Here is an 18,867-nt window from a genome sequence, read left to right as displayed (position 1 = left end):
AGATTTTGCATATTGCATGGGAGCGCTTCACCCACATACTTCGAGTATTGATGTATGACTGTGCCGAGGCAATGAACCAATGTCTGCATCATTCAAAGCGCGCTCGAGTTGTTGGTGGGCGTGGGGTGTGTTGTGCGCGCCGGAGTTTGTTATCTGTTCGTTGGGGTTGCAAGCAGACACATGCCACATGCTGCCGCTTAACGGTCGCGCTACAATAGCAATAACAAACGGGCATATAGACAGCTGCAGCAACAACAAACAACCGTCAATGATTGATTTTTAATTATCAAATACTTTATCGTTTAAATGAAATGTTTTGATTTGCCGTGCGCATTCTTTTCATGCCACACACTGCGCGCTAGTTGGCTGCAGGCCAACTCAGTCCACACAGGGAGGTGGTAGAGTGGGTAAAAACTTTCATTAAGCGGCATTTAGTTGATAAATATGTATGAGTCAACAACTTTTCTTTTCTCTACGCTTGTTTTCCTAGTTAAATGGCCAGCCGGTGCGCTTTCAGCATAATATTTTTTACGTTTCTTTTGTAGCAAGTACACGGGGAAACCCCGCATTACATGCCACACATACTTCATTCTTCGATGGCAAAGTAATCAAGTTGGAAAAAATCTTTGTTTCCCGTTTTAATTCCTCATGCCACTTTGGCTGTGTTTTGCAACAACGTTACTGTTGCTTTTGTGCCGCATATAACCGTTAAATAGTGGCAGTGGTTCGAGCGTCTGGTCAGTCTAATGAGGCATGACATTTGCAGCCTAGTATACTCCTTTGTAAAGCCGTCATCTATACACATACTCCAGCCGGTTAGTAGCCAGTCATTTTTTCTTTGCATACTTTTGTGCTCAGTTTTTAATTATTACGGCGGCAGCTCTTAAGCATATACAGCGATTTAAAAAAGAAAACAATGCTAAATGTCGGCGTAATTAGTTGTTATATGTGCGGTGGTGTGGGATTGCTGTGGACATGCTAATTGAAATTTACGTTTTCATAATACTGGCGGAGTGCCCAAGAGTATGCTATGGAGGTTAGTTAGTTTAACTGGAGGGCTTAATATAGCCGTCTGTTCAAAAATCAGTGAATTTACTGTGAAAACAGTAAATTAAACCTTCGTAAAAATTAAGAAGGTAGAAAATTCTCTTGGATATTACTTGTTAATCCTTTGATAGAGTTGAAGTCCATACGTTTTTATCCAATATCATATGTCAGTAGCTTAAAAGGTTTAAAGAAGCTAACAGGTCATCCTTAGAAAAGCTCAGTGAAAAAGGAAATTAATTTATACATTTACTGTATAAATGTATGTAGAACTATCTGCTTCTCTAAAAACGAAAGAAAAAAATGGCCAAGCATTGAATTTTTTTCGATAATCCAATTAAGGAAGAGGAAAAAGAACTTTACGGGATAAACATGTGATAATTCTACGTATGAGAATATACGATCCTTTGTTAAGATAGAGTTGAGAAACAGCAGGTTTTAGAAACCTGTGAATTGGCTACAGGATAATTACAGATTGAACAGATTATAGTTAACACTGCGTAGAGAAATAACTTTGAAAAAACTTCCAAAAGCTTTTATTTCAATTATTCATACGAATTCGAGGCAGAGTTGAGACATTACGAGAAATATTTGAAACAGAGCATGAACGTATCTCTAAAACAATTAATGGCCATATATGAAAGTTTCCTCTTTCTGGATTTGAGGCAAGTAAGATGTTAACCTTTCAATCGGTAGGAATAACAGAATATTTTGCATGGGACTCAGTCAAAAACTTATTATTCAATAACCGAATTTTAGCGTTGCAGGTGATTATGTTGCTTAAGTGGTTTTTCTTGAAATAATAATTAGGTAATTACTCGACTTCAAGAACTATTTTTGCATTGAAATAATTGTTTAGATAGATTGACCAGTTGCTTTACCTACTAATTTTTGTTAGAAACCAAGGCAATATATCGCCTATCGTTACTTATTTTAGCTATCGAAAAAAAATATCGTTATAATTGTATATTGGCAAGCAAAGTATTTGATTACTTTATTTAGCTTGCAGATAATGTCTTAATTAATGTTAGATAATAGAATTCACTCCTTAAAGCTCATTTAGAAAAAAATGTCGATTTATTTCATTTATCGATAACGATTTTATCTAAAGCAAATTATGTAGAATTCCCCCGTCAAAGCTCATTTTGCAAATTTAAACATATTAACGATTTATTTTATTTATCGATGAATATTCCATCTAAAGCTAATTATTTATCGATTACGACTTTTTCTATCGATAATAAGCTAATAATTTAATTACTTTTAGATAATATATTTCAACCGCCAAAACTCATTTTGCAAATAGAAACCAAATATCGATTTATTTTATTTATCGATAACGATTTTTAGTTATCGATAAATATTGTCATTGGTAGCTTATATTGAAAATCAAAATAATTTACTTCGACACATGAATAAATTCAAAAATTATATCTTTAAAGATTTCAAAAATCATTTTAAAATATTCAAAAATTTAAAAAATTCAAAAATTATATCTTTAAAGATTTCAAAAATCATTTTAAAATATTTTTAGAAGGAAATAATAGCAATGATAATTTTAATAATAAATTTTGGAAAAAAGCTTCAGACATTTTTAAATATAATAATTTACAATTTTTAAATAATAAAAAATGTTATCTTTAAAATGGAACTGTCACTTATCGATTAAAATTAGTTCAACATAATTTAGTTGAAAAATAAATTAATTACCGTTTTTTATTAACGATTAAAATTGTTTAAGCCATTTATTAATTTAAAAGTATCCCAAAAGATTTATTCAGAAAGAAATTATATTTATATGGGGTATTCCATACCAAATCGACCACTTTTGAACCAGACCCCTTTAGATTTTGCTGAAACTTATCCATCCTTTTCTACCCTTTGGAAAACATTTTTGAGAATTTTTTCAAAATTTTTTGTCCAACTTCAAAAAAGTTATGAATTTTTCAAATAAATGGCTTTTTTATTTTAAAAAAATTGTCAATTGTCTCCGTGATTAGCAAGGATAGTTGTCAAAATAATTGAAGGTTTTTTTGAGGACCAAAAAAAAAATGGCGAACTTCCAAACAAAAAATGACGATTTTACTTAAAAAAAAACGATTATTGTATTTTTTCGAAACGTTCATTCAAAAACAAAAATTTTTTTTAAAAAAAAGGTCCCCAAAAGTCAATTTCTACAAAAGTAATGGCTATTTGAAAATATAAAAGCCATTTTTTTTTTTTAAATTCATAACTTTTTTGAAGTTGGACAAAAAATTTTGAAAAGAATCTCAAAAATGTTTTTCAAAGGGTAGAAAAGGATGGATAAGTTTCAGCAAAATCTAAAGGAGTCGCGTTCAAAAGTGGTCGATTTGGTATGGAATACCCCATATACATATGTATGTATGTATATACAACATTCCATCGCTAAACCCACCCATTGCCAAGCAGAATGTGTTTAATGAAATATCCTGTCTATCGGCACGACAATTAAATCGCTGCCCACAAAAGTAATGGGCATGTCATGACGCTGACATACAACCTGCCACTCCCCCACGCATATTTAACAATACATTGATGCATATAAATTAATATGCCTAGGTATGTATGTGTGTGTAATATTGGATTCATTTGCTTCATTGAGCCATTGGACGGCCAAACAATGACAAAAGGCGCAATCAGTGTTGCCACAGTGATAATTACAGTCGTTGTTGTTTGCTTATTGCGGTTTGTTGTTGTCGACAACAATGTTGCAGCAACAAAATTTCGCAAACAATGAGGAGAAACGAGCTTTTGTTTCGGTTTTTCTGCTGATGTGGACATGAATTTCCGCTGACGAATGTATGTTAATATGTATGTGTAAAAGTACAGAATTATGCATTTGTGTTTGTATGTGTGTGTATTTTCATATACACATGTATGTATATCGTCATACATAGATTTTTATTTTACTCACTACAAACGTTTTTTTGTGTGTGTCCAAAGCAATGTAGTGGTAGCCTTCGAATACCATTGCATGTGTTGTAACAAACAACAAAAATGTATTTGTGGCATGTGCTGGGCGTATGCAATCAATTAGCATCCATAGCATTAACTCTGCTGACAGGTACGATTGTACATATGTATGTAACTGTAGGTCTTTCTTCAATAAAATTCTTAATTTTGTTGATATAAAATATTTGAAATTGATATTCAGTGAGGACTTTTCGTTTAAAAAAAAATTAATTTAAATTGTAATCTCTAACTATGGTAATTAAGAAGAATATTTTTATAAAGAATTAAAATTAAAAAAGAGCAAAAAAGAATTAATAAAATAAAAAATGTAATTTAAAAAATTTAATTAATTAAAAAATTAATAAAGTAAATACTTGATAATTAAGTACTCAATTGATTACTAATTTTTTGCTTAATTAAGTAATTAATAAGGTAATCAATTGAGCACTTAATTATTAAGTTATTTAATTAATAAAGTAATTACTTGATAATTAAGTACTCAATAAATTAAATTTTTTTGCTTAATTAAGTAATTAATTAGGTAGTAATAAATTGAGTACTTAATTTTTAAGTTATTTAATTAATAAAGTAAGTACTTGATAATTAAGTACTCAATAAATTACAAATTTTTTGCTTAATTAATAATTAATTAGGTAATCAATTGAGTACTTAATTATTAAGTTATTTATTTAATTTTTTTTATTTATTTTAATTGTTTACTTCATTAAGTAATTAATTATTTAATCAATTGTGTACTTAATTATTAAATAATTACTTAATTAAATTTTTAAATTACTTTTTTTAGTTATACTCTTTTTATTCGTATTAATTCTTTCTTATGCTTTTATTTAAATTAATTATACAAAATTATTCTTACTTTCGCCGCTTTTAGAAAAATGTATTCTCCTTAGTTTCAGAATTGTTTGATGAGTTTTAAAAATATGTATGTATATACAAGTACAACCACCTAATTAATATCATGCCTTCAACGCGTTTTTGGCAATTGTAAATAGTTGAAATTACCATAGAAAAATTTCTGAGAATTTTCGAAAAAATATTTCTTAATTTTGCATTTAATTTTTCGAAGAATTTTTTTTTTGATAATATCAAATTTCTCTTGCTTAATTCAGTAGAGTGAATCTCTAGCAACTCTATAAAGCTACATTACATTTTGCGAATTTCTGAGCACTTAGACTTAGTTCGTATTATCCTTTAAGATTCATCGAATTAGAGGTTGAACGCAGGAATGTCGTAAGTTTAGATTGTTCTTAGGTCATTCAGGTACGAATTATGAACAATATTATTTGCGTAAAATTGTCTGCGAGTGCTTTATCGACATATAGAAATAATGTTAAAATTAAAAGAGATTTTTTTTCCATTCTCTAACCTCAAAAGAAGTGTTCCCAAGTTCAGAATTTTCCTACAGGGCTTAGCATTTTTTCATATATTCACATTTCTCGATATAAAAGTATTTGTTTTTGAGTATATGTATAATTATACCACGTATCATTGCACACATTATTTTCTACCCCTCATTCTAAATGGTTGCACATTTTTTTGGCTGATATTTGATGTTTTTTCTGCTTAGTTAATTGATTGTAATTTGTGCAAATATTTCTGCAAATTGCGTGCAAATTTCCTGCCAAAACAAAGCTGCAAATAAATATTTGTATACATTTGATTTATGTATTGGATGTGTGCATTCATTGACTATGCTGCATACTGCATGAAAAATTGCTCAAATTAATTATCTTAAGCTCTTTAATTAAATAAAATATTAACGCTTCGAAAATATTGCGCTATTATATATATAAGTACATATGTATGTACATGTCCGTAAGTTTGCAAAGCATGCAAAATTTCTGTATTAAAATCTTATTATTTAAATTGGGATCGAAAATAATTTAAGTTCATCACATACAAGTAGTTCTTAATACTGGTATAATGTAACTTTTTAAGGCATTTTGGTAAAAGAAAAATATTTTTAGCATACTTAGATATTCCTTTTTTAAATTTTTGATATATGTATATATTGAACATTTACTTATTTCAAAAATTTTCAATTTCTGTATTTATGAACGATAATATTTTCTCCTTAACCTTTTACTTATGAACCAATTTATGAAAATGACTCACTACTTTTATTGTTTAGAATGAAATTCCACAAATTTTCGGGTGTCAAGTGAAATGCATCCTATTTCTAGTCATACATTCTCATAATGAATCGAACACAGAATTCGCACAAATCGCTAAGACTGGTGTAAACAAAAAAAAAAATCAGTTATAAAAAACTGGTATAAACCATAAACACTGTTATAATCCAATATTAACAACTGGTATAAACCATATGCACTGTCATAATCAAATGTAAACAATTAGTATAAATCAGAAATTCTCTCATAATTAAATAGATCAATTGGTATAAATCACCAAGCTAGCATAGCCTAACAGAAACAGCTGGTATAAAGCTACTGGCATCATCAACTGTTCACATACTAAAATAAAATAACTAATTTAAGCTACAATGACATTTACAGAAATTTAAAGTGGCTGACATTTTTGAATTTAACTGGTATAAACCAGCAAAAATTACATTTTTACATATAAAATGGTATTAATCAGCAGAATTAGCACAATAAAATGTAAGGAACTGGTATAAAACACTAAATTTAGGCAACCAAATATAATAAACTGGTATAACAAATTTAAGCCAGCATAACCAAATAAAACTAAATATTTTGAATTACTTAAGCTATCATAACCAAATATAATAAACTGGTATAAATCACAAAAAGCTGAAATTTTACAATGAAATGGGTAAAAATCACTGAAGTACAGATTTTCATACACAAACTGGCATAAACCACACAACTGACTTTTACATAACCAAATATAATAAACTGGTATAAATCACAAAAAGCTGAAAATTTACAATGAAATGGGTAAAAATCACTGAAGTACAGATTTTCATGCACAAACTGGCATAAACCACACAACTGACTTTTATTATAAATCACTTAAACTGGCATATCCAAATTGTGAGACAAGAACAACTTTTCAGGGAAGTGTCAATATATTCTCTCGTATTGGATTAAACTGGATACTTTTAAAATCGTTTTTAGATAAGCTAAATATAGGCGGTGGCTCACGGTATGGCTAGAATTTGTTAGCAAAATTTTATAAATATTTAAATCCTATTTAAGACAAAGGCTTTGTGCGACACTTCCTGCCAATGACAGCCGATCATGTTTTTGTTGTGGTAAATATTGCGCTAGTCATTGGCGTTGCCGATGTCTCTACTAGCTTTGTGTGTGCGCTTATCACCGCCGCTTTGAAATAAGTTCATAAAATATATTTTCGCCCAACAAAGCCGCATAAACTAATTTGCCTTTGTGCTTTCAGCCGGCAATATTTGCCTTTGTTTGCCTGACAGTTTGCTAATAAATTTGCAACAAAATTCGCCAGCCACACAGAAATTATTTGTGCAAACGTCAGTTGGGAGCTTTTGTGGGCTTTAGCGACGCTTTAACGACAAATGCAGCAGCCGGCGCTGCTTTGACATTATTTCAATGCTTTTTAAACAGTTTTTTGTTTTGTAGTTTGAGTCTTTGCAATTTTTTGCCAGCGGCGCACTGTTTGAACTCCCCTCAGACACGAAAGTATTTGGCTAATTAAAAATTGTTTGAGCTGCAATACTTTTCGTTTTTCGCTTCAATATTAAAGCGCAGCGCACATATTTGCTTTGTTTGACGATATATGATTATGGGTTTTTGTTTTTGTTTTTACTTACCCCCTCCTCCTTGCCTTGTAGAAAATGTACCGCACCGGAGCGCTGTATGCCGGTTAGAAACCATACTGGATGTGTCAGCAGCAGACGCTCCATCAGGCTCAAGTCACAGGGCGGGCATTCGTCGGTGCCGCGTGATGTTTCGCTTGAGGTTTCGCCTTCGGCCAAAATGCCACCATCCGAACTGGAGACCAGAGATGTACGTGACTGGAAGGAAAGAAAGGAGAAGTGCGTGAGTTGGGTTGAATAGCGGGAAAGTGTACGAAAATTGTGGATATGTTGAAGTTAAGTGGGATTTTATGTAATTCTAATGGGATATAATGGGTTGTATATACATACAATAAAAGTGTGTGATAAAATCCAATTTTAGCGCAATAAAATATTGTTAAAATATGAGCTTATATATTTGGTGGTGCTAATATTAGAAAATTGTATATTTGAAAAATATTTACTACAAAAGCTTCAACATTTTTGGGTTTATCAAATTGATTGATTCCATTACCATTTATGAAGATACTAGCTTTTTACACGCGGCTTCGCCCGCAGTGGAGCCATTAAATAGGTAGGAGTGATAAAGGGTAAGGGTATAATAATAGAAATGAGTCAATATGATAACTAAATGTTATTGCTTGGCTGAGCTCAACAATTTTTAAAAATTACTACAGACAATGAAGTTTTAACACCTTAAAATATGCGTATTGAAATGCAACAACAAATGTTAAAATATATTTCACCGTAACAAAAATTAATAATTTTGAATTCTAACAATTTAAAAAAATAAAACAAAATATAAAGTACTAATCTAGGATATTTATGTAGATAATCTTATAAGTTTTTCCGTCGCATTAGATACACGTGAACAGGCTATATAAAGTTGAGCATGAGAGAAGCACGGGTTTTCTAAATGCACACAATAATATCAGACCTAACGACATTGGCAAAATGGTTATTTTGCCGTCCAGATGGCGTGGAAGTAGCTAAATTTGACGATTTTTTGACAAACAATTTTTTATCTTTCGTAACATTTTTTTCTTTAATATAAAGTACCCTATGTTACTTCAAATATCTTCAATAGTATATGTACAAAGTTTCATGAAGATCGGTCAAGTAGTTTTTGCGTGAAAGCGTAACAAACAAACTTACAATCGCATTTATAATATTAGTATGATTGCTTAAAAAAACATTAGATAATATTTTCCCTGATTGTTGTATGTATAATTCTAGCATATCTAAACCGCCTATAAATATACGCTATATCGAACAGTAAAACATAAAAAAGTTAAAAGGAAAAGGAAAAACATAAAGGATGGCGGGAAGTTCTTTCTATAAATGGGCCGAATTTCCCGTGAGTTGAAACACATTTTCGATAATTTTATTATATCCCTAATAAGGTATATTAAGTTATCCGCGAAAATTTTAAGAAAACGTCGGAAACTCTTTAAAGTATATACACATACATATAAAAGTTGTTGCGTCTGTCCGTATATACAGGTATACGAACTAGTCTCTCAGTTCTTGAAATGTCTATCTAAAATTCTGCAAATGGCCTTTTCTCTTCGATCCAAATCGATGAAAATTAAGGTAAAGATCTTTATTTACCCTCTGATGTCATAAAAAATTCACTTGTAAAGGGTACTACATCTGCGGTGCAGACCAAGTTAACGTCATTTCCTGGTTTATGTGAGTTTATAAAATATTATGAAATAATTTGTATCGGCTGGGGTTATGATTTAAGGGCTAAAATCGAGTTTATTAAACTTTTAGGTGCCTAAAGTTAAACACTTCTGGAAAACGCTGAGTTTAGTCAACAAAAGAGTTTCTTTAACTCATGTTAAACACAATTTTTATGGAGCTTATGGAAAAGCCATCGAGTTTTGATCAAATTTGATCGAGGTGATCATAATGACTTTCAGATAGCCACCTAAATTACATATAAACTTCAAAATAAATAAAATGTTGAAAAGTACATTTTATCTTTTAGTTTGAGGGTTAAACTGGAGTTTATAGGAATGCTTGAGGAATAAACTCGAGTTTATTGGAAAGTCTGTGAAATAAACTCAAGTTTATTGGAGAGGCTAAAGGATAAAATCGAGTTCATTGAAGTGTTTGAGGTACAAACTCGAATTGATTGCAAAGTTTTTAGGATAAACTCGAGTTTATTGGAGAGTTTAGCGAATAATATTTGTAAACGCCACTTTTTTAATATCTTTGAACTTAAAAACCCCAAGTTAAAGTGTTTAAAACATTAAACTCGATTTTGTTAAGAAGAATAATTTAAATTTCATTTTCTTCAAAAAAGTTCCAAATGAACCTTATGAAAGAGTAACCCTCAAGTTGCTCTATAGCCTTGGAATATGATTTCTCGCATAATTTAAGTATATTATATAATTTTTAAATATTTTAAAATTTTTAAATATTTTATAATACATTTTAAATATAAATAAATTTCAAAAGAGAGTTAAAATGACTTTATGGTCAAAAAAAAAAGGTTGGAAGAGTATAATACGCCATAGATACTTATGTTTGACAGTTAAGTGACAATTGTAAGAATAATAGCTAGAATGAACAGCATTTACAAGTAGTGCTAGACGATTTTTGGCAAGCGGTATTGCTCATTTCAACAGACACTTTCAGTGCAAAGACAAAAAAAATCTACAAAATTAAATTTTCTGAATTTGGCAGAGGTTTGGAAAGCAAAAGAGAAGAGATTGAGTGAGAGAAGTTGAAAGCGCAGAAAAAGGCTGAGAAAAGTCATGAATAGCTTGTCATTAACGCCGTTATGTTAGAGCAGCTGTTGCCAATGACAAATGCAACAACAAGTCTAACAAACAAAGTAAAATTTACGCAAAGGAAGCAGATCGCAAAAAGCTTGAAGTGACATTTGACTACCAAGTCAGGATTTTTAATGGTTTTTTTATTTACTCAGCTGAAAAAGTGGAGTTCTATGTATTATGGTTGCTGTTTTTACACTAAAGAAAACCAGTGCACTGATTACTTTTCTAGAATTTATATAATTTTGTACGCTTTTGAATTTTGTTTCAAATTAATGCTTTAATTTCCTTATAGCACGCATACCGTTATTCAATCATCTCGCCTGCCGCACAAAATGTCACAGCACTTTGATGTTTTTTGGTTCTGGTTTCTTTTTTTTTTTTTGCAGATAACGCCAAGCACCCTTACGGCTTTCAACTCGCAAGCACCCTTTTATTTATTTGGAGTGACCATTTTTCATTTTCAAGTGCGGCAGTTTAAATTTTGATGCAACAAAAAACAAAAAAAAAAAATAAAATAAAAAATGCAAACGAAATTGAAAAGTCGTACATGTTATTTTTTTCGGTAGAAAGAGCGGGAACTTACACTTGTACTCAGAAAATTAAAAAAAAAAATCTTCCACCAAAATATAAAAGTGTAAAATAAATGGTGTGACAATGAAATGCGATCTGCGCGCTGTGGAACCCTTCTCTGCCGAAAATTTCTGACTGTCATTCATTGCAGCTGGCAATGTCAGCCGCGTTTATTTATGATAAATGTTGTGCTATGCACACTTTTTGGGGGAGAGGAGTCTTTTTGTATATTTCCTTTTAATGGAATTTAATTTATGTGTGTTGTCACTTTTAGTGGATGAGATTTAAATAGCGAAATTTTAATTATTCAATATTGATTTAAATTATTTTATTATTGAATCGGCACTAAAATATATCTCTTATTTTGCGCCTAAATGTATGCACTGGTTGAATTTGTCTGTATATATTTAAAATATTAAAGATTTTTCATTGAAAAACGTTGAAATTTTATATTTTTCTTTGATGTTTAATTGTATAAAAAAAATTTACCACAAAAAAAGGAATTTTAGGTATATACGCGAATTAAGGGATCGTCTCAGTGTGAAAATTTCTTATGGAAGCTTTTTTGTTTTTAAATCTTCTTATTTTTTCTACGAAAAACTGTCGAAAAAAGGGCCAAATTCAATACTTTTTCTTCCAACCGCCGACATTTTGTCTAATTTCAAACAAAACACTTTTTGTTTTAGATCAAAATTGCGTCCGCAATCATGGACATCGTACAGGACCTTTTTTACGTGTCATTTCAAAAAATCATTTTGTATTCACCAAGAATGTATTTATATATAAAAAGAAAAACCGATTAGTTAATTTCAACAAAAAAAAAAAAAAAAATTGCGGAAATCAGTGATTTTTCGGAGGGTCACACTGAGACGACCCCTTAAGCCCACATTTTTTGTTTTTAACGATCTGAAACTTTGCGTACGTTCATTACTTTCCAAGCGGCTGCATATTTGTCGGAACCGCCGATATCCAGCCACAATAGCTTATAACTGCCACACGAACTGAACGATTGGAATCAAGTGTTATATGGAAACATTTTTCATTTTGCGAGATATCTTTATGAAATCTTACAAGAGTTAGTGCCTAAGGCAATAATGCAAGCTCCGAAGAAATTGTTCAGATTGGATCACTGTAGCATACAGCTGCCATACAAACTGAGCGATCAAAATCAAGATGAGGGATCTTTTTACAACTTTGCTATAAAAATGTGTTAGTGCTTCGGGGCACTTGTTTTTATTTTAATTCATTACAAATAATGAAATCTGCCGCTAAAGAGCGGTAAAAACCAGCTACGTGCCAATGTTGCGCTCAGCAGATGCATGCATCAAGAGATACAAATAGCTTTGCAGAAAAAATCTATATACAATACCTATGTACATATGTAAGTATCTATGAATGTATGATTGTATGTATATTTAAACACCGAGAGTCGCATTACGGCTGTTGAAAATCAAAAATTGTGTAGTTAAACAAAAATGTATTAAAAATTCCAGGCATGCCTGCAACAAAAAATATGAGAAATCTCAAAGAAAAAAAGAAAATAAACTTACATATTATTGTACACATATACATATCTAAGTATGTGCGCCCATAAGTGCACAAAAAAGTATCCACTCAAAGCATGAAGGCGAAAAATAACATTGAAGCAGAAGTCGCTTGCGAAGCGGAAACCGGTAAGCACCGCAAGCTAGCGAAATCAAAAGAATGTAAACAAAAATTTACGCCACAACAAATGTGCCGGGAGACAATAAACAACCCGAACAACAACAAGAATAGCAAAAAAAAATCGCAAAGCAAAATGGAGAATGATTTGTTTGGCGCATATTTGAAGAGAAGACGGCGCTCAAACACCTGCAACACAGCCGCAAGTCATGGCACAAACATTGGGGCAAGAGCAAAAAGCGACAGCATATATATAAATATATACATATAATATATATTAACACTTGCATATGGATATGTAAGCATGTAAATGCCAAGTGTGTAGCATTTCATGCTGCTTAGGTTACTCATACGACCCGTGTTACCCGCAGCGCGCACAGCATACTTAGCCAACATTAGCGAAATGTATAAATAAAAGCAAAGCGTGCGGCTGCTGCCGTGTGTCTAGCATAAAAATTAAGTAGCAAAGCCATAAAAGGCGCGTGGTGCTTGTGGAGTGGGCCGAGGGGTCGTCAAACCGGGCATAAATAAGCGCTAGATTTACTGCAAAAATGCTGCTAATGTTTTTTCTAACGATATATTTTTCTAACTTTTTTCATCTTGCTTTATATTTATATTTTTTACAAATAAAAAATATTTTTTTTTCATTTTTATTTTTATTTTCATTTTTCGTTTTTTTATATTTTTGTATATATTTTTTATATTTTTTTTGCAATTTTTCCTTTTTCATAATAAGCAGCGCGTTTATATGCTTCGCTGCCGCCTTAATGTTGCAAATATAATTTTTCATCTTTTACCTGTGCTCGTGCCACACACACCGTTACTTATAAGAATAATGTTGGCACCCTTTATTTGCTAGCTTTTTACTCACCCTCTGCCACTCCAAGCGAATTTCAATGCCATTTGCTGACTGATATTCACTTTCAAGTTGCCTTTAAGTCAAAAATAAATAGCTAAGATATATGAGAAAAATATGCACATAACAGCCAAAGATTACCTGCTGCTTACTTTTTAATAAACTCACCACACGAAAGCGAAATAAAAGCGCGTGGCGTGTATTTCTTCGTGTTGGTGCGCAAAGGAGTTCATATTTCAAAAGTATCTATGCGTTTTATGCAAATTTAAAAATTCAGCAATGCAGAAAAAAATAATAAGAAACATAAAAATCAACAACAACAACGACAATATCATAACGGCGTAACTGTAAAAGTTGCACTGTGATAGCAGCCTTGACTGTTTGTCGACTACAATTTGAATTACACACACAAATGCACACTCGTACATACATATGTACGTTTATCCAGTTCAGGGTATCCAAAAATCAACTTGGGAAATAATGGACACCCTAATATACATACATATATATCTATACCGTCAGCTTGACTCTCTGGCATTATTGATGATAGCAATGCGACACAAAAAACTGTTTGCCAAACCCCCTTGCCCCACCAAATAGTAGGCTAAATATACAGATTTACGCGTGTATTTGTAGGCAAATTATGCTGCCATAAGCATTCTCACCATTTCAATGCGAGTTTGTGTCACTTTGTACCACTCTTGTTGTTGCAAAATATTTTGCACGCCTCAATTGACACACGTTTGAAAGCCGAGAGGTGAAATTAAAAACAAACAAACATTTAGAGATGATAATGGAGGCCGCAGAAGGAGAGTGATGGCAGATAAGCTGTTATGAAAAATGAATGAGTGCTGACTTTTAATAACGGTTAAGAGTGGTGGGAGTATTTTTTACAAAGGACTTTGCTGGTTGTATCTTTTGGACTGTTATTAGAAAAGTTTTGGTCGGAAGAGGTAACGAAGTACAATAAATATCTGCAAAAAAAATACTGGATCCAGTACTAGGCCTCAATATTTACATGCTTGCTCTTGACAGTTCCTGCAGTCATCTCGATTTGTGAGCTGCATTCTACAATCAAGTGTCGTCACTAGACCTCTAAAGAGAGTATTGAGTTTGTAGTTTTGAAGACACTGTAATATTCCATTTCTTCCATTTTCCAAGAGATAAGTGCTTTATTTCATATTTTTTCACACTTCAGGACCTATTCAAAGCTCTAGAGACTATTAAGTTCTGTTTGAGTTATATAGTTTTGTAAACACTGTAATATTCCAGTATATTTTTTTTAGCAGCAAAGTAATCTTTCTTTTAAAGCACTATTTTTTTGCAAACAATAAAAACTTTTGAATATAAATTGTGTTCAAAAAGTATCGCTTTTGTGTTTTCTCAAAAATATTATTCAAATATAATAATAGAATCCCCTTCAATTAATGGTGGATAAAAAACATTTGAACTACAATGTGTTCGGCTTATATGGGCTTTTCTTAATGTTTTTGATATAAATAATTAAATGGATCCCAGCTTTGTAAGAACCTTGGAGTGCCTTGGAACAAGATAGGTGCACATTCAGGACCCTCTTAAAGATCTCTATATACCTGTTGAAATAAGTTATTAGAAGCTATCGTAAATTCTAGTTAGTAACCGAGGCATTTTCAGTACTACATAATCTCCAAAGTTGTCGCTTATTTTTTTTTAAAGTATGTGGAAAGCAGTGAACTGGATCAATATGTAGTATCTGGATACAACATTGAGCATGAGAAAATTTTGGTGTAGTAAATATAATCACTTCTAGCCTATAATATGCTGGTGAATCCGTTTTCCCTAGCTTTACAGTCTCCGATGTTGCGAATTGTGACAGTAGATTCGTATCGATTTAGCTAAAGACAAGATTCTAGCGCATCTCGGTCATCAACGTGTAAAAGTTAAAAGCATAGCAGAGGCTCTCAATATAAAGAAACTCGAAACTATAGGCTAACTTAAGGAGGCCCATAAAAAGTGTAGGGAAATTGTATTAATAATTGGGACTCTTACGAAAGCGCAGTCTTTATTGAAATCGGAAGTAAACTTCGAATCCTAATAGGACCACAATGCCAGTTATTTGATATCTGATGCCGAATTATGGTGCGGATATGATAGTGAGAGATCGTTATAATACTCTTCAACGACTATAAAACTAAAAGGAGCCGTATGAAGTCAGTCTGAGTGCTGTCCAGAAATCAAAAGAATCCTATTGTCGTCGTACCAAGTCTTTTGGTCTCAGTGAAACCAGCTTGCAGCGCATTTGGAAGGTTGATTTGAATTCGTTTCCATTTATATTAAGTCAAAGGATTTGACCAAACGAGCTTATATGACGTTTGTTACGATAAAAGAGTCTGGTGACCATATGAGTCAATATTAAATCGCCACCCAGATCTTCAGTTATGACTTCGCTGACATCTTTTTGCAGCATGTATGAACATTAATTTACAATTGTAGTGACATTGGCCAGCTAAAAGCAAAATTTGAGCTATTTAATCGCTATACCAAGTGAGATGTTTGAAGAAGTAATGGATAACAAATTATGCTCTGACCGATTAAAGCTTGATTCATTCATTCAACTTGATTCCGTTTGTATCGAAATTAGTCTAAATAAGTTCTAAAGAATCAAGTTAAGAAGAAATGTCTCAAATACAAAACGAGTTGTTGCTGAAAATTGTTCTATATAGACATTTATATTCGAGACAGAAAATTCCGAACTCAGCATATAAATATATTATATTTCTTTTCAAAATAGGTTGAGGAATATATGTAAGTATATATACAACTTATATAAAAGTGCATTTCCAGCTGTCAATGAATGCAACTTTTGCTTTCTTCCGGCTGCTGCTTGATGCAACGCCAAGAAACCATTATTCCGGAAAGAAAAAATGTGGCAATGAAGTAGAAAAAAGATGTGGAAAGAAGAAAATAAAGTATTATAGAAAATTTAAACTTAATACAAAGCAAGTCTTGCCGTTGGCGGTGAAAACTCTCAGAAAAGAAACTAAGGAGAAGCGTTGAAAATCAATAATAAGAAATACCGGCCGGATAAAATGGTCATAAAAGTGAGGAATATAGAAATACATGTAAATACAATGTATATACATACATATTATACAATGCTATAGAAATAATATTGAAAATCTTATTTAATCATATACATATACCAAACTGATTACATACATTTATATTTAAGTATATACATATACCATGGAAGCACATTGTACGCTTGGCATGCGAGTGAAGATGCCAAAAAATGCTGCAGCGCACCGCCTCTCTACGACTTTTGGTTGCCATGTGATTTATGCGCTTTCAACGCCGAGCTTACTTAAGTTGGATGGCAGGGTGGCTGGCCGGCTGCCGGCTTTTGGTGAGCGAAAATGTGGTAAAGCGGAAAAAATGTGAATCACATTTTTTCGCAGCAAAGGAATGCCGTTCACAAAGGTACATTACATATATGTATATAATTTTATTAGAGGCAATCCCGATAAGTACTCTAGAAATAGCGCGAGGTTAATTTCCTGCATTCCTATAGGTGCCGTGTTCGTTTACTCCAGATAACAAGCGTAACCGTGAGACCATTTCACAACTTCATTTCAGGATCAACGAGGAAACATGGATCGACAGTTACACAGCAGTGTCTAATAAGCAGTCAAAACTGAGAACTTCTGCAAATGATCCTACATCAAAGAAGGCGAAGTCTATACTATCGGTCAGAAATATCATGAGCAGCGTTTTTTAACCTTTCTGGGGTTCAATTAGAAGAGCAAAAAGATCATAGCGCTCAACTAAATCGGACTATTGGCCCTATATATTTTTTGACGAATCGCAGGAAAAATGGTCCTATGTGACAAACTCTTCCACCATGACAAGGCATTGGCTCATATCTCCAATGATCTAAGTGGACGAATTCAGCTACGGATACTGCACCATTCACCGCTTTGTGCCCGCAAGACTTTTTCAATTGCAATCTTGGAAAGGTCAATCGACTATCAGAAATTTGAGTCGAAGTGGGGGTCTGCATCGGATGCCTACTCTCTGTTTGGTCTTTAAGACCGTCAGAAAGCTTATTTTCCAGATGGGTTAATGAAGAGCGATTTTTTCAAAATTTTTTTTTGCAGGCTAAGTACTTAACGGACTGTTCTCGTTTATAAGCACATACGCGGAAGTCTAACGGTACGTGCCCCAGCATGCGCTAGAGTGCGCACCGATTTTGCGCCATTATTATATTTTGCTCGGCATTTTTTTGCCAGTCTACGCCGGCTGTGTCTGCGTCTGCCTACATGTCTGCATGCTCGACTTCATCACAGCTTCGCGTCGGCATTTTTGCGTCATTGCCAGTGTCAGTCGGAGATATATGTGTGCATATATCCTGCGGGCTATAGACGCATCCTTGAACTTCACTCAATGTTGTGGCATATGAGTGATAAGAAGTGTGCGATCTCCCTCTCCAAAGCGCTAATATGTTGCTACATGTGCTGTCAGTGTTGTTGTTAATCGTGTTTAGTTGTTGTTTATGCTTTTGTTATATTACGACGGTATCAGTTACTGCAGCTGTCAAGTTAGGTCGAAGCTTTAATTTGCCTGCAGCTACTTCCGTTACTCGCGGTAAGAATACTGTTACTGCTGCTTCTTCCTGTTTTCGTTTTCCGATTGTTATTACTCTCTGCTTCACACATTCTTCCTTTCTCCATCTTTCATCAGCACATGTTTCACAGTTTGGCACAAAAAGTATGTAGTTTATGCTCAACTACTGTCTTTATGTGGCGCTGGTGGGCGTTAACCCTCAATTTGCGCTACTGCAGTCTTGAGTAGTGGGCGTGTCACCGCTATTTGTCTTCCCTCAGTTACATTTTCTGCCATTTATTGTGACTTTAACTAATTTTGCAAGTACTTCTCGGTTAGATACGTGTTTAATTGAAAAGAAAATGTTTCGCCCCTTGTTGCTTCAATGCATTTCTTCTTCTTCCAATATTTTCTATCTACTTCCTCTTCCAATATTTTCTATATATGAATTTATTGCTTACCCTGCCTCTTATCACTCTTATTCCTTGCCAACACTTATTCAATTAAACGAAGTTGTGCATTTTAATTCAATTTTAAATGTAGCTTTGTTGTGGTAGAGTGCCGGGGGCGTGACTTTCAAACAATCTGAAGCACTTAAGACAGTGATATTGTGTTTGGCG

At 32.8% G+C, this 18,867-nt stretch overlaps 1 protein-coding gene across 3 annotated transcripts in view; it reads right to left on the bottom strand.

Moving 5' to 3' along the window:
• The window catches only part of LOC126759147 (protein sprint), a 282,986-nt gene that overhangs the window by 72,830 nt on the left and 191,289 nt on the right, over positions 1 to 18,867 (bottom strand). For all 3 annotated transcript variants that reach the window (XM_050473803.1, XM_050473802.1, XM_050473801.1), the window contains exon 4: positions 7,808 to 8,011. In XM_050473803.1, coding sequence (XP_050329760.1) covers positions 7,808 to 8,011 — 204 coding nt within the window. The remainder of the gene's footprint in view (positions 1 to 7,807; positions 8,012 to 18,867) is intronic.

Source organism: Bactrocera neohumeralis, chromosome 5, assembly GCF_024586455.1.
Source record: "Bactrocera neohumeralis isolate Rockhampton chromosome 5, APGP_CSIRO_Bneo_wtdbg2-racon-allhic-juicebox.fasta_v2, whole genome shotgun sequence".
NCBI lineage: Eukaryota > Metazoa > Arthropoda > Insecta > Diptera > Tephritidae > Bactrocera > Bactrocera neohumeralis.
The sequence above is the reverse complement of the archived record's forward strand: the minus strand, read 5'-3'. Positions and strand labels throughout refer to the sequence as shown.